General features: G+C 36.8%; 2 protein-coding genes across 3 annotated transcripts in view; one reads left to right on the top strand and one right to left on the bottom strand.

Annotated features, from left to right (window-relative positions):
- The window catches only part of LOC120109906 (mediator of RNA polymerase II transcription subunit 15a-like), a 37,466-nt gene extending 19,682 nt beyond the window's left edge, over positions 1 to 17,784 (top strand). The window contains exons 4-9 of one of the 2 annotated variants that reach the window (XM_039123577.1): positions 6,347 to 7,771; positions 12,195 to 12,265; positions 12,866 to 12,943; positions 13,070 to 14,218; positions 15,728 to 15,810; positions 16,176 to 16,394. In XM_039123577.1, the coding sequence (XP_038979505.1) occupies positions 6,347 to 7,771; positions 12,195 to 12,265; positions 12,866 to 12,943; positions 13,070 to 14,218; positions 15,728 to 15,808 (2,804 nt within the window). In that variant the 3' untranslated portion in view covers positions 15,809 to 15,810; positions 16,176 to 16,394. Of the gene's footprint in view, positions 1 to 6,346; positions 7,772 to 12,194; positions 12,266 to 12,865; positions 12,944 to 13,069; positions 14,219 to 15,727; positions 15,811 to 16,175 lie in introns of both variants that reach the window. The other variant, XM_039123576.1, reaches the window with a different exon arrangement.
- Positions 17,785 to 17,854: 70 nt separating this feature from the next.
- LOC113461756 (mediator of RNA polymerase II transcription subunit 15a-like) lies at positions 17,855 to 25,738 on the bottom strand. Its single transcript, XM_039123578.1, has 3 exons — positions 22,839 to 25,738; positions 18,330 to 18,400; positions 17,855 to 18,082 (listed from the first exon to the last, which is right to left on the bottom strand). Exons 1-3 carry the CDS (start codon positions 24,196 to 24,198, stop codon positions 17,957 to 17,959), a joined length of 1,557 nt encoding a protein of 518 aa, XP_038979506.1. The 5' UTR covers positions 24,199 to 25,738; the 3' UTR covers positions 17,855 to 17,956.
- Between the last annotated feature and the right edge of the window lie 274 nt (positions 25,739 to 26,012).

Genomic DNA, 26,012 nt, shown 5'->3' with positions numbered 1-26,012 from the left:
CATTCGATGTACCAAATAGAATATGATGACAAGTTATTGAATCTGAAAATTAAAATATGAAACTGATGGATTCAGAAAATTAATTCAAAACATAACATATATGCAAGATGAAACATATAACTGCTGTCATGCATGCAAGATGCTGAAACAAACATCGGTCTGTAGTCTCTAAGAACAAAAAAAAGAAAAAAAAACTAATTGTTGAGAACAGAGATAATGAGAGTTACTAAATTCTTTGAGTCATAGGAGATGGGATATATATCTTGCGCAGTTTATTTGCTGCAGTCGCAATTAGGAATTTGCCTTGTTCGTTTTCCTCCATGCTGGACTATAGATTGTCAATGAATCCAAGATGTTTGTGAACAGATAGCAAAATTGATGCTCAAGATACCTTTGCAATTTAGGATTAGGGTTTGGAAGTAGGAAAAAACCAACAAGTGGATTACAGCTCTGATTATCTTCATATCTGAAACATAAAGTTAGCAAAAAAGAACTGACAGCAGATCTTGTGGTGTGTTAAGGGACACAAAGAATATGGGACTTATTTAGAAGATTGCTGGGCTGTGAAGACTTGTGTCGGGGATTAGAAAAGCTGTTGCATGGCTGAAATCATGCTGGGTGAGATAACCTGTCAGCAGTCCAGTTTGATCCTTTAGGAAGGCCTGTTTGATGGCTGCTAACAGCACCTATATTAGGTGGTGCTAGACTGCAGTATAGGACCCATGCACGCGTGTTTAGTCTATCTTTTGTTGTGCATTGGAGAGATCTTGTGTACTTGTACAGGGTTAAGAAACCCAAACAAAACCTCGGTCGTTACAAATAGTATTAAAGCGGACTCGGCTCATTGCTTATGTGTGACTAGTGGATCTCACAGGTTGATCATGATGTTTGTGATTGGATTTGGACCATTGTCCTGACAAGAATGCTAGGCTTTACTCTAAGGGAGTAAGTGAAGACCCATACAGGCGCATGTTTAGTCCCACATTATTCATGCATTGGGGAGATATTGGGTATTTATACAGGGCCAAGGAACCTAAACAAAACCATTCAGCTAGTCTTTTCAGGTGAGGTCCTAGGTTGTTACATGCAAAATGAAAGAATAGTAGAAAAGAAAAAAATAGAAAACAAGATGCAAAGAAAGAGTGAAGAAACTTATGGAATAAAGAAACGTACCTGACTGAAACTGGTTTGATTCTCACTTCCGAGGGCCTTGGATCTGATTTTCCATAAAACCCTAATAGGAGAAGCCTTAAATAGCCATGTGCTTAGTGTTCTTGTTCTTGCTACAATGATATGAACTATATTCTGCACCTATTTTTATTCGTAAGACACCGTCTTGCCTCTACAATTATGCATGTGACTAAACTAATCACTTAAATTCAATCTTTTTCACACTAGACTGAGTAGAACATGGACTAAAGGGACTAAAACAAAAGATAAAATTATAAGTAAGACTCAAAAACCTAACAAGCTCCAATGGTTCGAATGATGCTTGATGATAAGGTTCACAATACCAATCTGTACTTGTACTGGTACCATTCTAGGACCATGTTAGTATAGGTCAGCTTATGGTATGAATACTCGGTAACCCCCTTGTCTCCAAATTCATGGTGCCACATGATCGAAGTCAATCCAAATACTCGGAAAACTTCTTGAGTGTTGTGTATAAATGCAAAATACTCAATCCATCAAACATTTTTATTTTCATATGATTAATGGACTCTTAGATTATTAGATATATAAATAAATATTCTTTTACTTATTTGCATGTACTCTTGTATTCTATTATTGTTAAGCAGTCTATGTAAATAAATAAATAAATCTTTAAAAACATGAAGACATGATGCTTCTGTGGAATGACATCAGTTATCATACAATTTGCTTTCTTTTTATTATGTGCACTTATCTTAGGAAAATTTATTGATATTAGTTTTTTCTTGATACAAACTGATCAACTTGATTGTTACCAACTTCTTGTACCACTTCAAAAACCTCAGCAAATATAGAGAAGGATGCACTTAATGTTACCTTATTACTTACAAAAATGGAGCATTAAGAAAATAATTCATACAAAAATGTAAATAATGAATTTGGAGGCCAAAATTAGTTGTACAGGTGCATAATGTCCATGTGAATGTGTATCGGTTAATGCCTTATGTTGATATACTACATGTTATGGTATATATTAGCCGAACCATCGAAATTGGACGGTTTGGTCCATACTGAACCATCCCGAATTGGATGATTCGGTCTATACAAAATCGAACTAGTCAAGAATCAGGATGGTTCAGATAGTCAGAAAGGTTTCTGCAAAAGTGGCCTTAAGGCATGTCGAGTTTGTGTATTATAAATTTAACGAGGCTTGCGATGTCCCTTAAATAACCTCCAAGCCTCCCTGACCCCTTTGATTGTTCGACATCTCTCTCTTCCTTCCTCGTTCCTCCCCCTATCCCCTTGGGTCCTCCATAATTAGAGGTTTGAAGCTCCATGTTACCCAACCGTAGGCTCCATCGGTGATAGTGACACTGCGCTCTCCTCAATCGTTGTTGAAGGTGACTTCGATCCCCTCGATCGTGACCAAACTTAGCTACTGCTCTCTTTGTTCCCCCCTCCCTCTTTCTCCTTCTTCCCTCTCTCCCCGTCGCTCATTCACCCCTTCTTCTCTCCCCACCCCCTAGTTATCCTAAGATTAGCGTTAAGGTTAGGGCTTTTCTCTCCTTCTCTCTCTTCCTCCCTCTTCTTCTCCCTGTCTTCCTCTACATGGACCCCTCTCTCTCCCTCTCCCTCCCTCCTCTCTCTCTCTTCCTTGTTTTCTTCCCTCTCCGTACTTGAGTGTGCTCTTAATCGGAGTGGTACGCATGTGTACTGTACCGAACTGTCGCCGGCCAGTATGAGCCTTGGTACCGGTCTGGCAGACCTTGGCATGTGCAATACCCACCTTTGGTTTATAGATTGTACATGTTAGGTAGTTGATATTTCAAACATTGCATACTAACTAGTGGATACACTTTTAATGTGTTATAGTGGATTGCGACATAGGTCCAGATACCACTACTAGTTAAGTTATCTTTAGGATTGGATAAGTGATGTAGCACATGGTGCTGCAAAATAAAGGAAAAAAATTAGCGGACTCGTGAATGAATAATAAAATTAGTATGAATTTTGCAAAATAGCCCACTAAATTTGGATATTTGCTTCTTGAGCTTTCTTGTATGATCATCTTATGCTGTAGAATAAAATGAGATAGTGTAATGGTGACGTGAAAGCTAAATAATAGATGAATATATCTAAAAGTATAAGAGCATAAACATGAGGGCAGAAAAAATAGATGTGTTGCAAGTGTCCTTGCCAAGGTTTGGTGAACAGGTATCGTGAACCGTATTGGTGAACTATCGGTATGGTATAGTATGGGCTGTGCCATGTTGAAGTGTACTGAAATAGGGAGAGGGAGGGGCAGAGAGAGAAGGGAGGAGAGAGAGGGGGAGAAGGAGAGGGCAGGAGGGACTATAACTAAGGTTTGCCGTCTCGGTACCGGACCCCGTACTGGTGCCACACTAATATAGTATCGATATAGTATTGTACATATTTTTTTGGCGTACCGAGTGTCGGTACGCCACCGATATCGGTACCGGTATGGTACAGTACGTTCGGTACCATCCGGTTTGGTACGGTACGACATACCATGATTATAACCCTAAACCTAATAGAGTGAGAGAAAGAGAGAGAGGGAGCAGAGGGACTTACCAGTGACGGCCGACATTGTCAGCGAGTGGCATCCGACAGCATAGGTACCTTCAAAGGCAGTCCGAGGAGCGAGTGGATAAGAAAGGGCCTCGAAGGCTCTCAAACCATAGAATGGGTGGGGTGAAAGGCATTTTATATATGAACTAACTTGAGCAGCTGTACCGTCCTAAGCTAGCATCGCTATGGCTCCGTACGAGCAGTTCGACTCGGTTTAGCATTCACTAATCCTTGCTAACAAACATGTTATAAAGAGCCACTCACAATATATCTTCGTAACTTTGAACTTAATGCAGGAATATGAGCTAAAACATATGCATCATGGGTTACTACGATGAACTTGAGATCTGCTCATGACCAAATATATCTTAAGGGGCATATATGATGGTGACGATATATATTGAAGCAAAATGCATTTAATTGTATATGTAGTAGTAGTATCTCTTATGCAGGTTTTCAAGTAATCAACTTTGTAAGCCTAAAGCAAAAATCCAAAGGAGGAGATAGATGGAGAATTTGGCAATAGACTTGTTTGTTGCCCCTTTGATGCTCGAGACACATGGAATCAAATGGTCATGATAAAATCATTCCATACATTCTAAACCGTTGACTTAACTTTGGTATTATCTCCCATCTCCAATGATCTTTGTATATAATTTTTTGAAAATATAATTCCCTAATGAATCAAATATTGGATGAGGGTTCTATCATTTATACCTTCAATTAAGGTAATTTATTTGAAAGGCCACTTAGGTGAAGCAACTGTACTTATTGTAGTTTACTAATTCAAAAGTTTGGTTTAGGAAACTCTCGCTATCATAAGTAAGGATTAAAGTTAGTGTTCACATCATAGTCCAATGTTCGGCGAGCCAATATTGGATGTCGTACCAGCTAGCTATTGGTTTGATATGGTACTGGTATGTGCTATATCGAGCCAAGGTGTAAGAAGCATTGGGAGAATTGGAGGAGAGAGGGAGAAACCTGACCCTAGCCCTACGAGGAGGAGAATTAGGGGAGAGATAGAGAAGACAAAGGGGAGAAAGGGGGTGAGGGGGAAAGGGTGGGTGAGGGAGGAGACTGAGGGAGGGAGAGAGAGGTGTACCCGTTCGAATGCCTGGATGGGGATGGCATTGGCATTGGTCTTATTCAGGGTTGATGGCGTTGGCATCGATTGAGGGCATCAGCATCGATGTCAGTCTTGATGTCGATTGAGGGAATGGTGTCAACTAGGGTTCGACAGGGGTGAGAGATCTGAACATAGTCAAGTGTTCAAAGTTGGGGGGTTTTAAGTTATAACAAGCTAAACCATCATGATTGTTTGAGCCATGTCGATTCCTGGCCAGTTTGGTTTGGTATACCTTGAGCATGAATCGTCCAGTTTGGGGTGGTTCAACATATGCTGCATTATAACTTAAAAGTACATATGAATTGTACCATGCCAACAGGTTATTTATAAGATGTGAGGATGTGTACTTCCATTATTCATGCTAGCTCATATTTCTGCATCAAGATGATGCATTTTGATACAACCATATATATAGTGGTAAAATATCTATTTTTTTTCAAAATTTATCGGCATAACCTTTAGAGTAGGCATGTTAATAACAAACTATCATTATTTATGTTGGATCCAAGGCATGGAATTAACAAAGCTCATCCTATAGAAGTTTCTTGCATTAGCAGTTTATGAGGCTCCCACAACAGCACCTTAGCAGTATGTGTATCACAACTACATTGTGTTTTAATGAGTAACAATATTTCATATCTCTTATCAGAGTTTTGGAGCTCTGTTATATTGTTTGTGTCTAAACATATTTCTATAATGTTAGTTATATGTTGGATTGCTTGAAGCTATGAAATACACATGCTCTATATTAGTTAAAATAGATTCACATTAATTGGTCTTGTGCAAATAAATTTAAACTATAGTTGTTACAGCATTTCTCTGCACTAATTAAAGTCTATTATATTAGATTGATGGTTTTTAAGAAAATTAACTTAGTGCATTTTGGCACGCTAACTTTGTCTTTCTATGTTGGAGTATGCTAAGTAATGATTGGCTTCAGCATGATTTGTATGTTGTGCAGGTACATGATTGCCACAATTATGATGCAAAATACTTCAATCCTGGATCATAAGACACTTCTGGATTTAGTTTCATCCTAGCTTATGAACTTAGGTGATAAAATTGTTGCCTACTTGTTGTGTTAGATGGATGGAAATTAAAAGCAAATGCAGTTTATTGTTACCTTATCATGATTTTTTTGGCATGAAATATCTTATTAATCTTGATGTAGTACATGAATTATATGCCTCATTAATCTTGTTGTATTTTTAAATTACTGAATTTGATAAAACATTAAATTTTTAATTAGAATGGTCTTGCTGAAACAGTTTGTACTGTGACCTTAATAAATGGGCCATAAACATAGCTTGAACAAGTAATAACAGTAAAACTTTACCATGCGATGCTCTTCACCTCATATTTTTCTTTCGACATATTATCTCATGCAACCATAATGAAAAATTTTGGACTTAGGCTTTTAACAGGATATGTTCTTACTCCATATCTACGATATATCTATTTAACTGACAACTCTTTCAGAGTCTTCTCCAACCGCATCGCTTGGTATACAGTCACAAGTTAGCTATGAAGGGCAATCATTAGCTATGTCTCATGTGAATCAGTCTCCAGTGCTGCCACCACTCTTGCCCCAGAATCATCAGCACAAAGCCACATTAGCCACTACACAGGGGTCTGCCAGTCTTTCTCATACGATGTCATCTGTTTCAGGATTCAGCCGGTCCACTGTGGCTAATGCTGATCAGACCTCTCATTTCCAGAGCATATCAAGCGTATCACAGAACTTTGTTAGTAGTTCTGCAGGGCAAGGTTTAACACCAGAAAGATATGCCAATGGACAAAGGCAGAATTGGGGTAGGCAACAACAACCACAGGCATTCATTTCCCAACAACATCAACAGCAATCACAAAACACATTTGTTTACCAACATGAGCTTCAGCAGCAAATTCTGAAACAGAATGTTTCTCATCCTTCACTCTTGCAAGCACAGATCCAACAGCAGCATCTGCAGCAGCAGCAGCAGAATTTTTTGCATCTTAACCAAGTGAAATCTTCTCAGCAACCTTCAATGCAAATGACATCCAGTCTTCAATCAGGCCAGTCCATGGTCCATCAGATGCGGCCTACAGTTGCACAGTCAGCTTCACAACCCAACCTTCAGAAAAATCAAATCCAACAGTGTGTACCATCTTCACTTAAGCAACATCCACAGTTAGTTGCAAGACAGAAGAAGCAGGCACAACCTATTATACACCAACAATCATCTTCACTTCAGCAGGAGTGTACTTATGTTCCTCAACAATTTATCTTGTCGTCATCACAGAAGCTAATGGGTCAGCACTCAAGTATCTCAGATATGCAACATTCCAAGCTACTTGGACAACAAAATAGTGCCTTGAACATGAAGCAGCAGCAGAAAAGACTACCAGGCCAGAAAACTAGTTTGATAAGCATGCAGCAAGCACAACCAGAGTCGAGTCAACGGATTATATCTTTACATCAGCAGCAGCAATTAAGGTCGCAAAGTAACATTTCCGGACTGAAGCCGCAACTGCAACCACATCAACAGCAACAGCGGCAGTTGATATTTGGATCCCATTCTAGTGCCTCAAACATGCAGCCAAATGAATGCACAGTGCCTTCCTCGCAACAAACAAAGGCTGTAACACAGCAACGAATCCAGCAGCCAACTGTTACATTCTTACAATCACAAGGTCGGCTGTCCCAATACCAGTCATCTCAACAACAACTGATGCCTCAGGTTCAGTCTCAGCCTCCACGATTGCATCAACAGTTGGCTTTGCATCAGCAGCCAAATTTGTTACAACAAGAGATGCAACAAAGGCCTCAATCTTCAGGCGCACTGCTTCAACCTCAAAATTTGATTGAAGAGCAGAGACCATATATTCACTCACAAAGAGGGCTTCCAGAGGCAACATCTAATAGTAAGTGGGGGAATAAATAGTTTTGTTTAAAACTTTAAATGATGTCCTAGATGCCCTTTATGTTTTTACAACCCTTCCCACTGTTTATTCTGCTTTCTACTCTTTATTTATCCCCTTTATTGATATTGTTCATTTCTTATGAATCTTGCGACCCTTTCCGCAGTTTATTATGCTTTCTACTCCTTTTCTATCCCCTTTATTGATATTGTTCGTTTTTTTATGAATCATACTGGTTCTTCCTTTCTCATGTCAAATGGCTTCTGGAATTTACCTGCTCTGTGTTGTTTTTCCTTTTTCCCAGATTCACTGCATAAGGTTGTGATGAGTTTCAGAGTTTTTGAAACAGGCTATGGTGAATTATCATGTCAATTGCTTATTATATCTTTGCTTTATGCATTAGAAGTTCTGTTGCTACAACATCTTTATAATTTAGATACATCATTTCTTCTTTTCCATGGTAGGAATTGTATATTTATTTGATGTCTCAACCTATTTGAATCCATTTCTTTTGTTTGTTTCTACCTACTTTGGATGTTTATACACGAGCTTACACATTGGAAAATTATCCCTCCTGCTCTGTCATCCCATGTGCTTTTGGGATTGGCTTTTTAATTGACGCTCTCTCTCTCATAACTCTCCATAAAAAAAAAAATATTTTACAGTTTTCTGTACCTTTAAGCATTTATGTTGCTCCTTTGCTTGCTTAAACTCTAAGATTATTTGCGTAATTATGCCTAAAGTATAATTAACAGATTGGCCTTAAAGTATTTACTGATAACAGATCTTTTGATGTATTCCAACATAATCTGATAAGGCATTGTCACCTGAGTTAACGGATAAGTTGCTGTGCATTTCACCTCTTTTTTTCCAACTAATATATTAAATTTGTTTGATGGAGACACTTACCTGGAAACCCATAGGGGCTTTTTGGTTGACTGGTTTTATTTAAAAGAGGTACACAATAAGCTCAAAATGATTGATTTTTTTATAAAGATGGCAGTTTGGTTGGTTTCCATAACACCTTTTTTGTCAAAATTAATAGGGTGAAAAATGAATTTTATGAAAAACAAGTCTCCCATTGCTTTTCCTAAAGCTATGTTACAAAGAATTATGTTTTATGGTATATATTTTAGTAAAACTCGCAAGGAACCAGACAACCCCTTAATATTTTGGACAATTTTGTGTTTTTTATTATCTTTCAGATAAAATCTTCACAATTCACATTGTGTATTACCTTTCAATCTTTAGCTTGCTTTTTTTTCCAACCACTAGTCCTATCAAGAGAAGTTCATAGTGAGTCTTAAATCTAACTATTAAACTGTAAGCTCTTGTGAATTTAAATTAACTGATACTTTATTTTTAATAATTAACCAAAGTTATTGCTATTTCTACTTTGGATGCTTTGTCAAGTACTCAAGTTTGTTCCCATTTATTTGGTGGAAGTTATTCTGAATTATCATTCCTGGTACATCTGATGTCCAATATCCTCAACAGTTCTAGATAAGATATTATCACATGAGAGGAATCTCTACAAGTCAAATAACTTAGGGAAACTCTGTTATCCTTTTCTTTTCTCAGGTCTGATCTTTGGACTTTCTAAACTCTTGCTGTTACTCCTGATAACATTATGAACCACCTACTTAAAATACTATTGGTCCTATTCCTCGTTAAAAGTCTTTCCTGTTTCGAATCTTCTTTCCCTTTGCTGCAACACCTTTTTTAAAATATTGAAAAATGTGTGATTTATCTTTAGTTGCGTGGAGTTGAAACTATTGCATTTCTCGAAACATTGCCAAAAGTGAGGAAGCGTCTGTTTGTAAAATTCTTAGGTATTGGATGTCATCCAGGTCCTGTTTTAGATTTTGAATATGATTTTCATCAATACTGAATCTTGATAATTTTTTATTGGTCAATAATTGAATTTCATTTGAATGAGGCTCAAGAGAAGTGTGAAGAATACACAATGAGGAGTCCATCTCTTCGTGCGGGCATCATAGGTGAGGAAGGAGGGATCTGGGGGGTGATTTCACCCTTTACAATATATGATTTTTATAGAATAATTAATATATGATGCTTTGCTCCCTAAATTCTAAATTGTCTTGTTGATCAAATATGGCTTAGGTTTTTGGATAAGATTGCCTGCTTAGTATTGTGGCAACATTTTGTCGTTCCATTCAAGGATGTAAGGTGGCTTTTTTATAATGAACAGCAGGAACTTTGTTATCCAATCATCAACATCCAGTCCCATGTGGTTATGTTCATCTAAATTTACTACAATACCAGAATATCCTAGATCATCCATGCCACTTCCTTTTTAGTGCACATTTCTTTCCCAAATTGGTATGTTTTAACTAGAATTATAGATCTAAGTAGAATCTAGAAAGAACAACGAAGAATCGGTGAAAGAGGAAGGAGATGAATGGTAGGAGGAACTAAAAGAAGAAGAGAAGAAAAATAAAAGGAGTACTACTACTAGTGGTCTTCTTTGTAGGTTAGGTACGTATGGCTTGTCTTTAATTTCTTTGATTTACTTTCTATCTACTGTCTTCGTTATATATATATATATATATATATATATATATATATATAATGAGAGACTTTGGATATATAAGTTTTTATTTTTATTTTGCAGAGAATACTTATAAATTATAACAACTGAAAATGGAGATACATAAATCGCCTTCTTCAAACACCTCTAAGGCTAGGAACTAGCAAGAAAAGGCCTTCAAATTGCATGTTGGGTCCATTCCGAATATGTAATGAATGTCATTAATTGCTGGATACAGCTACTAAATGTGTCGAGTACTTATGTATTCTATTTTGTAAAAATAAAAGGGCTCCATGTGCTTATGGATAGACCTGGGAATAATTCCTCGATACCTCAAGGGATGATAAGCAGGTTTTTTTTCCTCCTTTTCGATGGATGTTGATGTTTCACTAATGGATAGTTAATTTCAGATTCCCATGTTGATGTCATTGTTTGAGATTTATTATGGCCCATGAAGTTGAATGATGACTGAATGATAGAGTTTGTGGATTTTGATCTTATTGTATGAAGTGTAAGCTATTTTTGTGATAACCCTTTATAATCTATGAGTGCTTTATTTATGTACATGTAAATAATTATTTTATATAGTGAGCTTAGCTATATCATATTTTATTTATCTTTTAAATTGCCTGATTAATATGTATATATTGTGCCATATCATATCATATATCCATGCCGTAAAGCTTGGGAGGATTTTCTGAATTGGAATGTCATCAAAAGTATGATAAAAATTTTCTATCTGATGTGTCATTTGTGCGACTTACTCTTGAAAAATGTGTCTTTTCTAAATTCATCATTTTTTATGATTAACATGGGTTTGTTGTTGCCCCCTTCAATAAAATACTGGCTCTACCAGTTGTCCTAGCCTTGGAGAAGTCCTAGGGTTGGATGGCTCATTATAAAATTTTTCATATAGTGAGGTAAACTAGTTCTCACTAAACATATCTTTATTTCACCATGTGCAGCTCAAGGTTTTTTAAGTCGATGTACAGATTTGTATTGGTTACTGGCTGGTACGGGATGACTGCATTGAATTATGTTATGGGTTGTATATGTACTAAGCAAGAATAAGCAGAAGGTGTGAAAACACCTTCAAACTCGTCCTTAGTGGTGTCAAGTGGTGCGTGGTTCATTAGAAGTTGGTTTACAGCAGTTTAAGGTGGTTTAGGTCCATTGATCTAGGGATCAGTCCTAAGGGGGTGCGAGATGCCGGATTCTTGTGACAGTATGAGCCACTGCAGGATGTAACATGGTATTTTAGTCATTAGGATTCATCAATCACTTACTACCTGCAGACTATATTATGTGATAATTTTCCATGGGCAATTCTGATGGTAGATGGTGGACCTACTTAGAAGTTTGTGAATTGCATCTAGACTTGAAACTTTTGCAATGATGTTGATGCACAATTGATTTCAAAAAACCAAATTATTTCTATTATTTTTGATACTTAATAAATCATTAGAGATTTCTTCCACGGGCATCCTAAAAGTACAATTTTATTGCTTTCGGGTTTTTTTTAGAGTAGTAAGGTTGTGATAGAATGGGTTTTCAACTTCATGTTAAATTTTCTCTCATCTTATAATATGCCGGAATTTAGATCCGCCAGTAAATAAAGTAGAAGTCCTATTCAGAGAATTATTTACGTCTAAGATAAGGTTTTGTTCTGCTTATTGAATAATAATTTTACATAATTTTGGTTCATATGATTTTTTTATTGGTTAACTAAGTTGAATCCTGTGGCTGAAAGATTGTTAGCAGTTGTTGTTTCATGTCTATCTTGTTGGCCTTGGGTTTCCCTTGAAATATTCCTACTTGCCTAATGCCTATTTCTTTCAGCTAAATGTTTTCTTTTTTCAAAAAAAAAAAAAACAGCATTGGTGGATTCTACAGCACAGATTGGAAATGCAGATGTCGTTGATCGGCAAGAGGAAATCTATCAAGAGGTGACTTATCGCAGCTTTCCTTTCTTGTAATTTCCATTGATATGTTTTTTGTGTTTATATTATTCATTTGCATAAATCATGGTCTGCCGTACCGGCCGGTACGGGCCGGTACGTACCGGTCCGGCCTGGGACCGGTACCGGATCAGCGTAAAATCCGGTACCGGTAATTTATTGTTGAAGAACCGGTACGGACCGGTACGGGACCGGTTCGGACCGGTACGAACCGGTTCGGACCGGTACGCCACCGGTACGGACCGGTACGCCACCGGTACGGACCGGTACGCCACCGGTACGGACCGGTACGCCACCGGTACGGACCGGTACGCCACCGGTACGGACCGGTACGCCACCGGTATGGACCGGTTTCGTACCGGTCCGGGCCGCCACCGGTACGGCCGATCGGTACCGGTACGGCGGACCTTGGCATAAATGAAAATTCATTGCAGTGCTAGACAGACCTAAGTTGTTCTTTCAAAAGAATAGAGATGCCCCATGAAGTTTAATCTGTTGGTTAATTTAAAAATTAAATTAGCATAAGAAAGAAACTTAGAGATTTCACCTCTGCATTCTATTAGTTTTGATGGTTTTCCTCAATTGCAGATAATGTCCTGGAAGAAGTACTCTACAGAGCTCAATGAATTCAATGGAAGGATTACTCTGAAGATTGCGCAGTTTCATGTATTATATCTGTTGACCCATAAAGCTTTAGATTTCCCTACAAGTTAAATAGAAGAAATGTTTGAAAATCTAGTTTTTTTCTGCTAATCAATCTTGTCTTCCCCCTTTCCCCCCTTATTTCTACAGCATGAAGGTGTCAATGCGGCGGCAACAAAACAATCAAAACAGTTTGAAAAAGCAAAATCGTGCCAGTCTGCATCACGGCTCATATTAAATCTTTTACATACATCTAAGAGCAACATCAATTCTGATGTGATGAGGAAGTTTCCTTTGCTTCAGAATTTTATGAGCAATTTCATAAATTCAAGAAAGAATAGGAGTGTTCCTTCTCAGCCTCAGGGACATTCTCAGTCCATGCCACAGCATCTACCATCTCAAGTTTCTCAGCTGCAGCAGCATGATAATCATGTAAACGAGGTGCAACGGATAAACTTGCCGTGCTCGGTAGCATCAATGCAGTCAGCTGCTGCACCAAGCATGCAGCTTGGATCCATGCCTTTATCAACGGCTGTTAATGTTCCAACAACACAGCAGAACATGGCAAATACACTGCAGCCAACTCCTAGCTTGGATCCAACGAAGCAAGGATCTTTGGACTCCATGAAACAGGGAACTGTGGGCTTGGTGCAACAGGATGATGTTGGATCCTTGCAGACTACCATTAGTGCATCTCAACAGCTACATCAAGTGACACAGTTGCCGCTGCACCAGATGCCACAGCATCAAAAAAATGATGTAAATGAGTTGAAGGGGAGACAAAGCTCTGGCATCAAATCAGGATTATATCAACGACATTACCCTTCAGGTCAGCACCATAATTATTCTCATCAACAACTTAAGGCAGGTGTCTCTTTTCCAATTTCTTCTCCTCAAAACCTTCAACCTACTTCACTTCAAGTTTCTCAGCATTCATCGCCTCAAAAAATTGATCAGAACATTCTATTGTCATCTCTTCCAAAAGAGCAAACACCTTCGCAGTCTGCAAACTCAACCTTTATTTCGTCTCCTTATGCTCCCACAACTCCCTCTCCAGTACCTGGAGATCCTGAGAAACATTTTAGCATTTCATCATTATCAAATGCTGTAATTATTGGACATCAACAAGCATTTTCTTCCCCTCAAAGTCATCCTATTACTATCTCTACACCTGGGATTTCAGCCTCACAATTGCTTGAAGAATTTTCGAGTCCAGATGGGTGTGAGGCGAATGTTGTATTTACAACTCTGGGCAAATCAAATGCCAAAGAACAGCCTATAAATCGCTTAATCAAAGCGGTCAGTCAACTTTTCTAAAGCGCTTTTATATATTGGTCTTTATATGATTTTGTGAAAACTTGGTAATTAATCAAGAAAAGTTATTAGACCATTTTCTATGTTCAATTATTTGCATTCATGGATCTGAAATATTGATTCTCAACATCTGCAATATAGCTAAAACTTTGTAAGTGTTTATTGATGAGGATTTTGCTGCATTTCACATTGTAAAGCTAGATTTTTGTAGTCATTATGAATGTTACTTACATGTTATATTAACTTTTAATCATTATGAAGTTACAGGCTACATTGAATATGGGACATGTTTTTTTGATATCATTTAATAAAAATTTCATTCAGACATCCATGTATCTAAAGTTATTAAAATTTTATACTTGTATTTTATTTGCAAAAGCCATGTTTTTACAAGGTTATTTAGTGATTGATGTCGCCATTTCCCATACGCATTCTTGTGCCTCTTGAAGCTCCTATTAGTTCCATGGAATCGCTGATTGAATAGATTGATGATCTTGTGTGGAGCTGTCAAAGTGTAAGCCCCAGTCAAAGTGATCTCAATCTTCAATCATCAATCCAACATCTTATCATGATTGGGGGTCCTGCAAGAGAATTACAGTCTCTCTTTGAAAAAAAGAAATCATATCAGTTGAGGTCAAAAGGAATTTCCTTAATTCCAGAAATTTTGTGTTTTTTTACAATCACCTCATCAGTTCAAACCCGATTTTTAAATATTTCATAATTTTTACTCTTTTCTCACATTCTTCCGTTTTTTCTCTTCCTTTTTCTTCTTCTTGATTCTTTTCCTTAAAATTTTAGAAATTACTTTTTTATAAACTAAGAAACAGCTTCCAGTTCTGCTTGAACTAGTGTGAGCTAGTTCAACAAGTGGTTGACCTGTTATGGTTGGTATTTGGTAAGCTGGTCTTTTCCATGAACTGGATGTACACTGGTAGAGGCCAAAATTTACTGGTTAGGGTGAATTTATTAAATATTGGGCTGTCCAGAATTTGATTCCAACCATTTTCTAATTCATGATTTGATTAAGTAAATAATAGATTTGCTTTCAACTATAGCATAATCTGATGAGAAGGTTTTCCGGTGCATGTCCTTTTCTTTTTTCTTTTCTTCAATTGTTAGATTTTATGCTCTTTTTTTACAACCTACTAAAGCTTAAAAGTGCTATCTAAACATTCGAATGGCTGTCTAGAATCTCTAGATGCTTGGATGGGTGTTTCATCCATCAAATGGTTATGTTAATAAATTCTTGAATTGACTATATTTGGAGGCTGGTCTATATGTCTGCCTGGGACATCCAAGGACTGGATGTTAAACATTTTTAGTGGAGAAAGAGCATTATATGTGCACAAGATAAAATCATGTTGGTCAACAATTTCAAGCATTTGCAAAATAATGTAGGGCTCTTTAATTTATCGAGGCTCTTATGTATCTTGTTGTCCAGCCTTTTGGCATGCTACAGCTGCAGGAAGTGAAAAAGTTATTTTTTTTATTTAGGGCTATTTACTTTCTTCGAAATTCTGGTCCAGAGACTGTCTTGTTGCTGCACTTGTATCAATATTTAAACAGCTTGCTTAAAGGTATGCCTCATGTGTTGTAAATATTTCCTATATAAAAATATAACGTATTGGTAGGCGCCGGTACCGGTCCGAACCAGTATCGAACCGGTACCACTGGTTTAGCTTAATTCACGCATCCAAAATATTTGGAAGATACATGCCAGTACGGTTGGCCGGTACCAATTTTTAACACCGAACCAGACCGGTCAGAGCCGGTACTGGTTCGGTATGGGCTGAACCGGCTGGTACAGGCCGGTTCAGCATTCCTTGCTTGGTACCAATTGTATAGATAAGAAGTTAGCTACTAATATGTTAGCAAGCATATGCAGTATGTTTTCCAAGTTTTAAGAAGTATGAAAACTTTATTGTTTTTGCTACTCTTTCAGGTACAATCCTTATCACCAAAGAAGCTGAGCTCCTCTGTTAATGATATTCGCTCTGTTATCAGCATGATTGATGGAATAGCAGGCTCAGCACCTGGAAATGGTTCCAGAGCTGCTCTTGGTGAAGATTTAGTTGCCTCAACAAAGTTCCATTTGGAAGCTCAGGAACTCATGTCACAGGATGGAAATAATATGACAAAAAAATTGAAGCGTGATATAACTGCCAGGCCCTTGAATGTTATGCCATCAGCTGGCAGCATGAGTGATAGTTTCCAACAATCTGAACTTGAATCAACTTCAACATCCAATTTCAAGAGACAAAAAGTTGAGGTATGGTATAATCCAATTTGTTTTCTTGTGTAGCATCACTAAATGTTTTCTATTATTAATGTATGTTACCTTTAAGTCTGCAGTGTTCAGCTTTTATGTCTAAATTATAAATTCTTGTGTACAATTAAGCCGTTTTCCCCTAGGATAAAGGTCAATTATGCTTCAGAGTGGTGGTTTTTGTTAGCTTGGACTAATTATACAGAATAAGGAGAGATAGATGAAGATATATGTAATAGAACTAGAGCTAGTTGGATGAAGCGTAGAGGTGCCTTTGGGGTTTTATGTGATAAATAAGGTATTGCTCATAATCTATAGAACGACTCGGGGGTTTCATGAATTTACCTAAATAATAGGCAAGCAAAAAAGAACCAACGAAAAGAGGTGGGTGTAGCAGAAATGAGAATTTTGACATGGATTTATGTTTTTTTATTGAAAAAAGAAAGATCGAGGGTGAAATTCCATTGGAGTTGCTGAAATTATGGAAATGATGGGGGAATCATCAAATTCGGTATGAGCAATATTCAGTGAGGACCTAATGGGGCACCAGCAAAGATAGGTTCTAATATGTTTTAAAAGATGTAGAAGCATAGAAGAGAAGACATAAGGTCACGTAGATGGTGATTGTGAAGAAGGATTTGGAAAAGCTTGAACTAATACTATGGATGGCCCTAGAAAAGTAAAAACTATGTCAAAACTGTTTGAGCTAATTACAATCCATAAAGCCAATGCCATATATTGTGACAAAGCTGGATGATTATTGTTAATGTTTGAGTAAAACAACCCTTACTAAAGAAATTTTCCATTTTTGACAAATTAAAACAACATTTATTTCTTGGATATCAATTAGATAATGATTGAACTGTTCCAGAAATAATTTATGATAGATCAGGCTTAATCAAAATAATAAGGTGGGCTTGTAACAAATAGTCCAGAAACTGCCATATGAGGTTTAATTTTTTGAATAGTACATTTCCAAACAACATAATCAAATCCTCTAAAGATGTAATTCTGTGGAGATGACCTTATGTTAAGCACAAAATTACAGCTTCGAAAGAAAATGCAGATTTTTTTAAAATTATTTTTAGTACATTGACAGATGCATTATGTAGTTGGTTTCCAGAGGTGAGGCATGTCTATGTGAACTGATATTTTATTATTGTATACTCGTTCTTTTCTTTTCTCATTATTAAATTGCAATGGAAATATATTAGACGAGCATCTGGAACTAGTTCCAAGGCTTAAGATGATGTAAATTAAAATTACATGTGCACATAAATTTTTATAAGCCTTGAAAGAACAGTTGGTGATGCAGACTGGCACGATTTTGCTTTTTCAAACTGTTCTGATTGCTTTGTTGCTGCATTGACACCTTCATGCTGTAGAAATAAGGGGGGAAAGGGGGAAGACAAGATTGATTAGCAGAAAAAAACTAGATTTTCAAACATTTCTTCTATTTAACTTGTAGGGAAATCTAAAGCTTTATGGGTCAACAGATATAATACATGAAACTGCGCGATCTTCAGAGTAATCCTTCCATTGAATTCATTGAGCTCTGTAGAGTACTTCTTCCAGGACATTATCTGCAATTGAGGAAAACCATCAAAACTAATAGAATGCAGAGGTGAAATCTCTAAGTTTCTTTCTTATGCTAATTTAATTTTTAAATTAACCAACAGATTAAACTTCATGGGGCATCTCTATTCTTTTGAAAGAACAACTTAGGTCTGTCTAGCACTACAATGAATTTTCATTTATGCAAATGAATAATATAAAACACAACAAACATATCAATGGAAATTACAAGAAAGGAAAGCTGTGATAAGTCACCTCTTGATAGATTTCCTCTTGCCGATCAACGACATCTGCATTTCCAATCTGTGCTGTAGAATCCACCAATGCTGTTGTTTTTTTTTTTTTTTGAAAAAAGAAAACATTTAGTTGAAAGAAATAGGCATTAGGCAAGTAGGAATATTTCAAGGGAAACCCAAGGCCAACAAGATAGACATTAAACAACAACTGCTAACAATCTTTCAGCCACAGGATTCAACTAAGTTAACCAATAAAAAAATCATATGAACCAAAATTATGTAAGGCCATCCAAAATATCATTGTGCCATAACCCAAATGGAAAATTATTATTCAATAAGCAGAACAAATCCTTATCTTAGACGTAAATAATTCTCTGAATAGGACTTCTACTTTATTTACTGGCGGATCTAAATTCCGGCATATTATAAGATGAGAGAAAATTTAACATGAAGTTGAAAACCCATTCTATCACAACCTTACTACTCTAAAAAAACCCGAAAGCAATAAAATTGTACAATTAGGATGCCCGTGGAAGAAATCTCTAATGATTTATTAAGCATCAAAAATAATAGTAATAATTTGGTTTTGAAATCAATTGTGCATCAACATCATTGCAAAAGTTTCAAGTCTAGATGCAATACACAAACTTCTAAGTAGGTCCACCTTCTACCATCAGAATTGCCCATGGAAAACTATCACATAATATAGTCTGCAGGTAGTAAGTGATTGATGAATCCTAATGACTAAAATACCATGTTACATCCTGCAGTGGCTCATACTGTCACAAGAATCCGGCACCTCGCACCCCCTTAGGACTGATCCCTAGATCAATGGACCTAAACCACCTTAAACTGCTGTAAACCAACTTCTAATGAACCACGCACCACTTGACACCACTAAGGACGAGTTTGAAGGTGTTTTCACACCTTCTGCTTATTCTTGCTTAGTACATATACAACCCATAACATAATTCAATGCAGTCATCCGGTACCAGCCAGTAACCAATACAAATCTGTACATCAACTTAGAAAACCTTGAGCTGCACATGGTGAAATAAAGATATGTTTACTGAGAACTAGTTTACCTCACTATATGAAAATTTTTATAATGAGCCATCCAACCCTAGGACTTCTCCAAGGCTAGGACAACTGGTAGAGCCAGTATTTTATTGAAGGGGGCAACAACAAACCCATGTTAATCATAAAAAATCATGAATTTAGAACACAATTTCAAGAGTAAGTTAGCACAAATGACACATCAGATAGAAAATTTTTATCATAGTTTTGATGACATTCCAATTCAGAAAATCCTCCCAAGCTTTATGGCATGGATACATGATATGATATGGCACAATATATACATATTAATGAGGCAATTTAAAAGATAAATAAAATATGATATAGCTAAGCTCACTATATAAAATAATTATTTACATGTACATAAATAAAGCACTCATAGATTATAAAGGGTTATCACAAAAATAGCTTACACTTCATAAAATAAGATCAAAATCCACAAACTCTATCATTCAGTCATCATTCAACTTCATGGGCCATAATAAATCTCAAACAATGACATCAACATGGGAATCTGAAATTAACTATCCATTAGTGAAACATCAACATCCATCGAAAAGAAGGAAAAAAAAACCTGCTTATCTTCCCTTGAGGTATCGAGGAATTATTCCCAGGTCTATCCATAAGCACATGGAGCCCTTTTATTTTTACAAAATAGAATACATAAGCACTCGACACATTTAGTAGCTGTATCCAGCAATTAATGACATTCATTACATATTCGGAATGGACCCAACATGCAATTTGAAGGCCTTTTCTTGCTAGTTCCCAGCCTTAGAGGTGTTTGAAGAAGGCGATTTATGTATCTCCATTTTCAGTTGTTATAATTTATAAGTATTCTCTGCAAAATAAAAATAAAAACTTATATATCCAAAGTCTCTCATTATATATATATATATATAACGAAGACAATAGATAGAGAGCAAATCAAAGAAATTAAAGACAAGCCATACGTACCTAAGCTACTAAGAAGACCAGTAGTAGTAGTACTCCTTTTATTTTTCTTCTCTTCTTCTTTTAGTTCCTCCTACCATTCATCTCCTTCCTCTTTCACCGATTCTTCGTTGTTCTTTCTAGATTCTACTTAGATCTATAATTCTAGTTAAAATATACCAATTTGGGAAAGAAATGTGCACTAAAAAGGAAGTGGCATGGATGATCTAGGATATTCTGGTATTGTAGTAAATTTAGATGAACATAACCACATGGGACTGGATGTTGATGATTGGATAACAAAGTTCCTGTTGTTCATTATAAAAAAGCCACCTTACATCCTTGAATGGAACGACAAAATGTTGCCACAATACTAAGAAGGCAATCTTATCCAAAAACCTAAGCCATATTTGATCAACAAGATAATTTAGAATTTAGGGAGCAAAGCATCATATATTAATTATTCTATAAAAATCCTATATTGTAAAGGGTGAAATCACCCCTCAGATCCCTCCTTCCTCACCTATGATGCCCGCACGAAGAGATGGACTCCTCATTGTGTATTCTTCACACTTCTCTTGAGCCTCATTCAAATGAAATTCAATTATTGACCAATAAAAAATTATCAAGATTCAGTATTGATGAAAATCATATTCAAATCTAAAACAGGACCTGGATGACATCCAGTACCTAAGAATTTTACAAACAGACGCTTCCTCACTTTTGGCAATGTTTCGAGAAATGCAATAGTTTCAACTCCACGCAACTAAAGATAAATCACACATTTTTCAATATTTTAAAAAAGGTGTTGCAGCAAAGGGAAAGAAGATTCGATACAGGAAAGACTTTTAACGAGGAATAGGACCAATAGTATTTGAAGTAGGTGGTTCATAATGTTATCAGGAGTAACAGCAAGAGTTTAGAAAGTCCAAAGATCAGACCTGAGAAAAGAAAAGGATAACAGAGTTTCCCTAAGTTATTTGACTTGTAGAGATTCCTCTCATGTGATAATATCTTATCTAGAACTGTTGAGGATATTGGACATCAGATGTACCAGGAATGATAATTCAGAATAACTTCCACCAAATAAATGGGAACAAACTTGAGTACTTGACAAAGCATCCAAAGTAGAAATAGCAATAACTTTGGTTAATTATTAAAAATAAAGTATCAGTTAATTTAAATTCACAAGAGCTTACAGTTTAATAGTTAGATTTAAGACTCACTATGAACTTCTCTTGATAGGACTAGTGGTTGGAAAAAAAAACATGCTAAAGATTGAAAGGTAATACACAATGTGAATTGTGAAGATTTTATCTGAAAGATAATAAAAAACACAAAATTGTCCAAAATATTAAGGGGCTGTCTGGTTCCTTGCGAGTTTTACTAAAATATATACCATAAAACATAATTCTTTGTAACATAGCTTTAGGAAAAGCAATGGGAGACTTGTTTTTCATAAAATTCATTTTTCACCCTATTAATTTTGACAAAAAAGGTGTTATGGAAACCAACCAAACTGCCATCTTTATAAAAAAATCAATCATTTTGAGCTTATTGTGTACCTCTTTTAAATAAAACCAGTCAACCAAAAAGCCCCTATGGGTTTCCAGGTAAGTGTCTCCATCAAACAAATTTAATATATTAGTTGGAAAAAAAGAGGTGAAATGCACAGCAACTTATCCGTTAACTCAGGTGACAATGCCTTATCAGATTATGTTGGAATACATCAAAAGATCTGTTATCAGTAAATACTTTAAGGCCAATCTGTTAATTATACTTTAGGCATAATTACGCAAATAATCTTAGAGTTTAAGCAAGCAAAGGAGCAACATAAATGCTTAAAGGTACAGAAAACTGTAAAATATTTTTTTTTTTATGGAGAGTTATGAGAGAGAGAGCGTCAATTAAAAAGCCAATCCCAAAAGCACATGGGATGACAGAGCAGGAGGGATAATTTTCCAATGTGTAAGCTCGTGTATAAACATCCAAAGTAGGTGGAAACAAACAAAAGAAATGGATTCAAATAGGTTGAGACATCAAATAAATATACAATTCCTACCATGGAAAAGAAGAAATGATGTATCTAAATTATAAAGATGTTGTAGCAACAGAACTTCTAATGCATAAAGCAAAGATATAATAAGCAATTGACATGATAATTCACCATAGCCTGTTTCAAAAACTCTGAAACTCATCACAACCTTATGCAGTGAATCTGGGAAAATGGAAAAACAACACAGAGCAGGTAAATTCCAGAAGCCATTTGACATGAGAAAGGAAGAACCAGTATGATTCATAAAAAACGAACAATATCAATAAAGGGGATAGAAAAGGAGTAGAAAGCATAATAAACTGCGGAAAGGGTCGCAAGATTCATAAGAAATGAACAATATCAATAAAGGGGATAAATAAAGAGTAGAAAGCAGAATAAACAGTGGGAAGGGTTGTAAAAACATAAAGGGCATCTAGGACATCATTTAAAGTTTTAAACAAAACTATTTATTCCCCCACTTACTATTAGATGTTGCCTCTGGAAGCCCTCTTTGTGACTGAATATATGGTCTCTGCTCTTCAATCAAATTTTGAGGTTGAAGCAGTGCGCCTGAAGATTGAGGCCTTTGTTGCATCTCTTGTTGTAACAAATTTGGCTGCTGATGCATAGCCAACTGTTGATGCAATCGTGGAGGCTGAGACTGAACCTGAGGCATCAGTTGTTGTTGAGATGACTGGTATTGGGACAGCCGACCTTGTGATTGTAAGAATGTAACAGTTGGCTGCTGGATTCGTTGCTGTGTTACAGCCTTTGTTTGTTGCGAGGAAGGCACTGTGCATTCATTTGGCTGCATGTTTGAGGCACTAGAATGGGATCCAAATATCAACTGCCGCTGTTGCTGTTGATGTGGTTGCAGTTGCGGCTTCAGTCCGGAAATGTTACTTTGCGACCTTAATTGCTGCTGCTGATGTAAAGATATAATCCGTTGACTCGACTCTGGTTGTGCTTGCTGCATGCTTATCAAACTAGTTTTCTGGCCTGGTAGTCTTTTCTGCTGCTGCTTCATGTTCAAGGCACTATTTTGTTGTCCAAGTAGCTTGGAATGTTGCATATCTGAGATACTTGAGTGCTGACCCATTAGCTTCTGTGATGACGACAAGATAGATTGTTGAGGAACAGAAGTACACTCCTGCTGAAGTGAAGATGATTGTTGGTGTATAATAGGTTGTGCCTGCTTCTTCTGTCTTGCAACTAACTGTGGATGTTGCTTAAGTGAAGATGGTACACACTGTTGGATTTGATTTTTCTGAAGGTTGGGTTGTGAAGCTGACTGTGTAACTGTAGGCCGCATCTGATGGACCATGGACTGGCCTGATTGAAGACTGGATGTCATTTGCATTGAAGGTTGCTGAGAAGATTTCACTTGGTTAAGATGCAAAAAATTCTGCTGCTGCTGCTGCAGATGCTGCTGTTGGATCTGTGCTTGCAAGAGTGAAGGATGAGAAACATTCTGTTTCAGAATTTGCTGCTGAAGCTCATGTTGGTAAACAAATGTGTTTTGTGATTGCTGTTGATGTTGTTGGGAAATGAATGCCTGTGGTTGTTGTTGCCTACCCCAATTCTGCCTTTGTCCATTGGCATATCTTTCTGGTGTTAAACCTTGCCCTGCAGAACTACTAACAAAGTTCTGTGATACGCTTGATATGCTCTGGAAATGAGAGGTCTGATCAGCATTAGCCACAGTGGACCGGCTGAATCCTGAAACAGATGACATCGTATGAGAAAGACTGGCAGACCCCTGTGTAGTGGCTAATGTGGCTTTGTGCTGATGATTCTGGGGCAAGAGTGGTGGCAGCACTGGAGACTGATTCACATGAGACATAGCTAATGATTGCCCTTCATAGCTAACTTGTGACTGTATACCAAGCGATGCGGTTGGAGAAGACTCTGAAAGAGTTGTCAGTTAAATAGATATATCGTAGATATGGAGTAAGAACATATCCTGTTAAAAGCCTAAGTCCAAAATTTTTCATTATGGTTGCATGAGATAATATGTCGAAAGAAAAATATGAGGTGAAGAGCATCGCATGGTAAAGTTTTACTGTTATTATTTGTTCAAGCTATGTTTATGGCCCATTTATTAAGGTCACAGTACAAACTGTTTCAGCAAGACCATTCTAATTAAAAATTTAATGTTTTATCAAATTCAGTAATTTAAAAATACAACAAGATTAATGAGGCATATAATTCATGTACTACATCAAGATTAATAAGATATTTCATGCCAAAAAAATCATGATAAGGTAACAATAAACTGCATTTGCTTTTAATTTCCATCCATCTAACACAACAAGTAGGCAACAATTTTATCACCTAAGTTCATAAGCTAGGATGAAACTAAATCCAGAAGTGTCTTATGATCCAGGATTGAAGTATTTTGCATCATAATTGTGGCAATCATGTACCTGCACAACATACAAATCATGCTGAAGCCAATCATTACTTAGCATACTCCAACATAGAAAGACAAAGTTAGCGTGCCAAAATGCACTAAGTTAATTTTCTTAAAAACCATCAATCTAATATAATAGACTTTAATTAGTGCAGAGAAATGCTGTAACAACTATAGTTTAAATTTATTTGCACAAGACCAATTAATGTGAATCTATTTTAACTAATATAGAGCATGTGTATTTCATAGCTTCAAGCAATCCAACATATAACTAACATTATAGAAATATGTTTAGACACAAACAATATAACAGAGCTCCAAAACTCTGATAAGAGATATGAAATATTGTTACTCATTAAAACACAATGTAGTTGTGATACACATACTGCTAAGGTGCTGTTGTGGGAGCCTCATAAACTGCTAATGCAAGAAACTTCTATAGGATGAGCTTTGTTAATTCCATGCCTTGGATCCAACATAAATAATGATAGTTTGTTATTAACATGCCTACTCTAAAGGTTATGCCGATAAATTTTGAAAAAAAATAGATATTTTACCACTATATATATGGTTGTATCAAAATGCATCATCTTGATGCAGAAATATGAGCTAGCATGAATAATGGAAGTACACATCCTCACATCTTATAAATAACCTGTTGGCATGGTACAATTCATATGTACTTTTAAGTTATAATGCAGCATATGTTGAACCACCCCAAACTGGACGATTCATGCTCAAGGTATACCAAACCAAACTGGCCAGGAATCGACATGGCTCAAACAATCATGATGGTTTAGCTTGTTATAACTTAAAACCCCCCAACTTTGAACACTTGACTATGTTCAGATCTCTCACCCCTGTCGAACCCTAGTTGACACCATTCCCTCAATCGACATCAAGACTGACATCGATGCTGATGCCCTCAATCGATGCCAACGCCATCAACCCTGAATAAGACCAATGCCAATGCCATCCCCATCCAGGCATTCGAACGGGTACACCTCTCTCTCCCTCCCTCAGTCTCCTCCCTCACCCACCCTTTCCCCCTCACCCCCTTTCTCCCCTTTGTCTTCTCTATCTCTCCCCTAATTCTCCTCCTCGTAGGGCTAGGGTCAGGTTTCTCCCTCTCTCCTCCAATTCTCCCAATGCTTCTTACACCTTGGCTCGATATAGCACATACCAGTACCATATCAAACCAATAGCTAGCTGGTACGACATCCAATATTGGCTCGCCGAACATT

The sequence above is a fragment of the Phoenix dactylifera genome, chromosome 2 (assembly GCF_009389715.1).
Source record: "Phoenix dactylifera cultivar Barhee BC4 chromosome 2, palm_55x_up_171113_PBpolish2nd_filt_p, whole genome shotgun sequence".
NCBI lineage: Eukaryota > Viridiplantae > Streptophyta > Magnoliopsida > Arecales > Arecaceae > Phoenix > Phoenix dactylifera.
This window is presented reverse-complemented; position numbering and strand designations above follow the sequence as displayed.

Bases quoted from the DNA above. Each gene is read 5' to 3' on its own strand.
- LOC113461756 (XM_039123578.1), bottom strand. From the start codon at position 24,198: ATGTCTCATGTGAATCAGTCTCCAGTGCTGCCACCACTCTTGCCCCAG. The intron at 18,401-22,838 runs GTAAGTGGGGGA...AAAAAACAACAG, and splicing joins TCCAGAGGCAACATCTAATA to CATTGGTGGATTCTACAGCA. The intron at 18,083-18,329 runs GTGACTTATCAC...CCTCAATTGCAG, and splicing joins AAGAGGAAATCTATCAAGAG to ATAATGTCCTGGAAGAAGTA.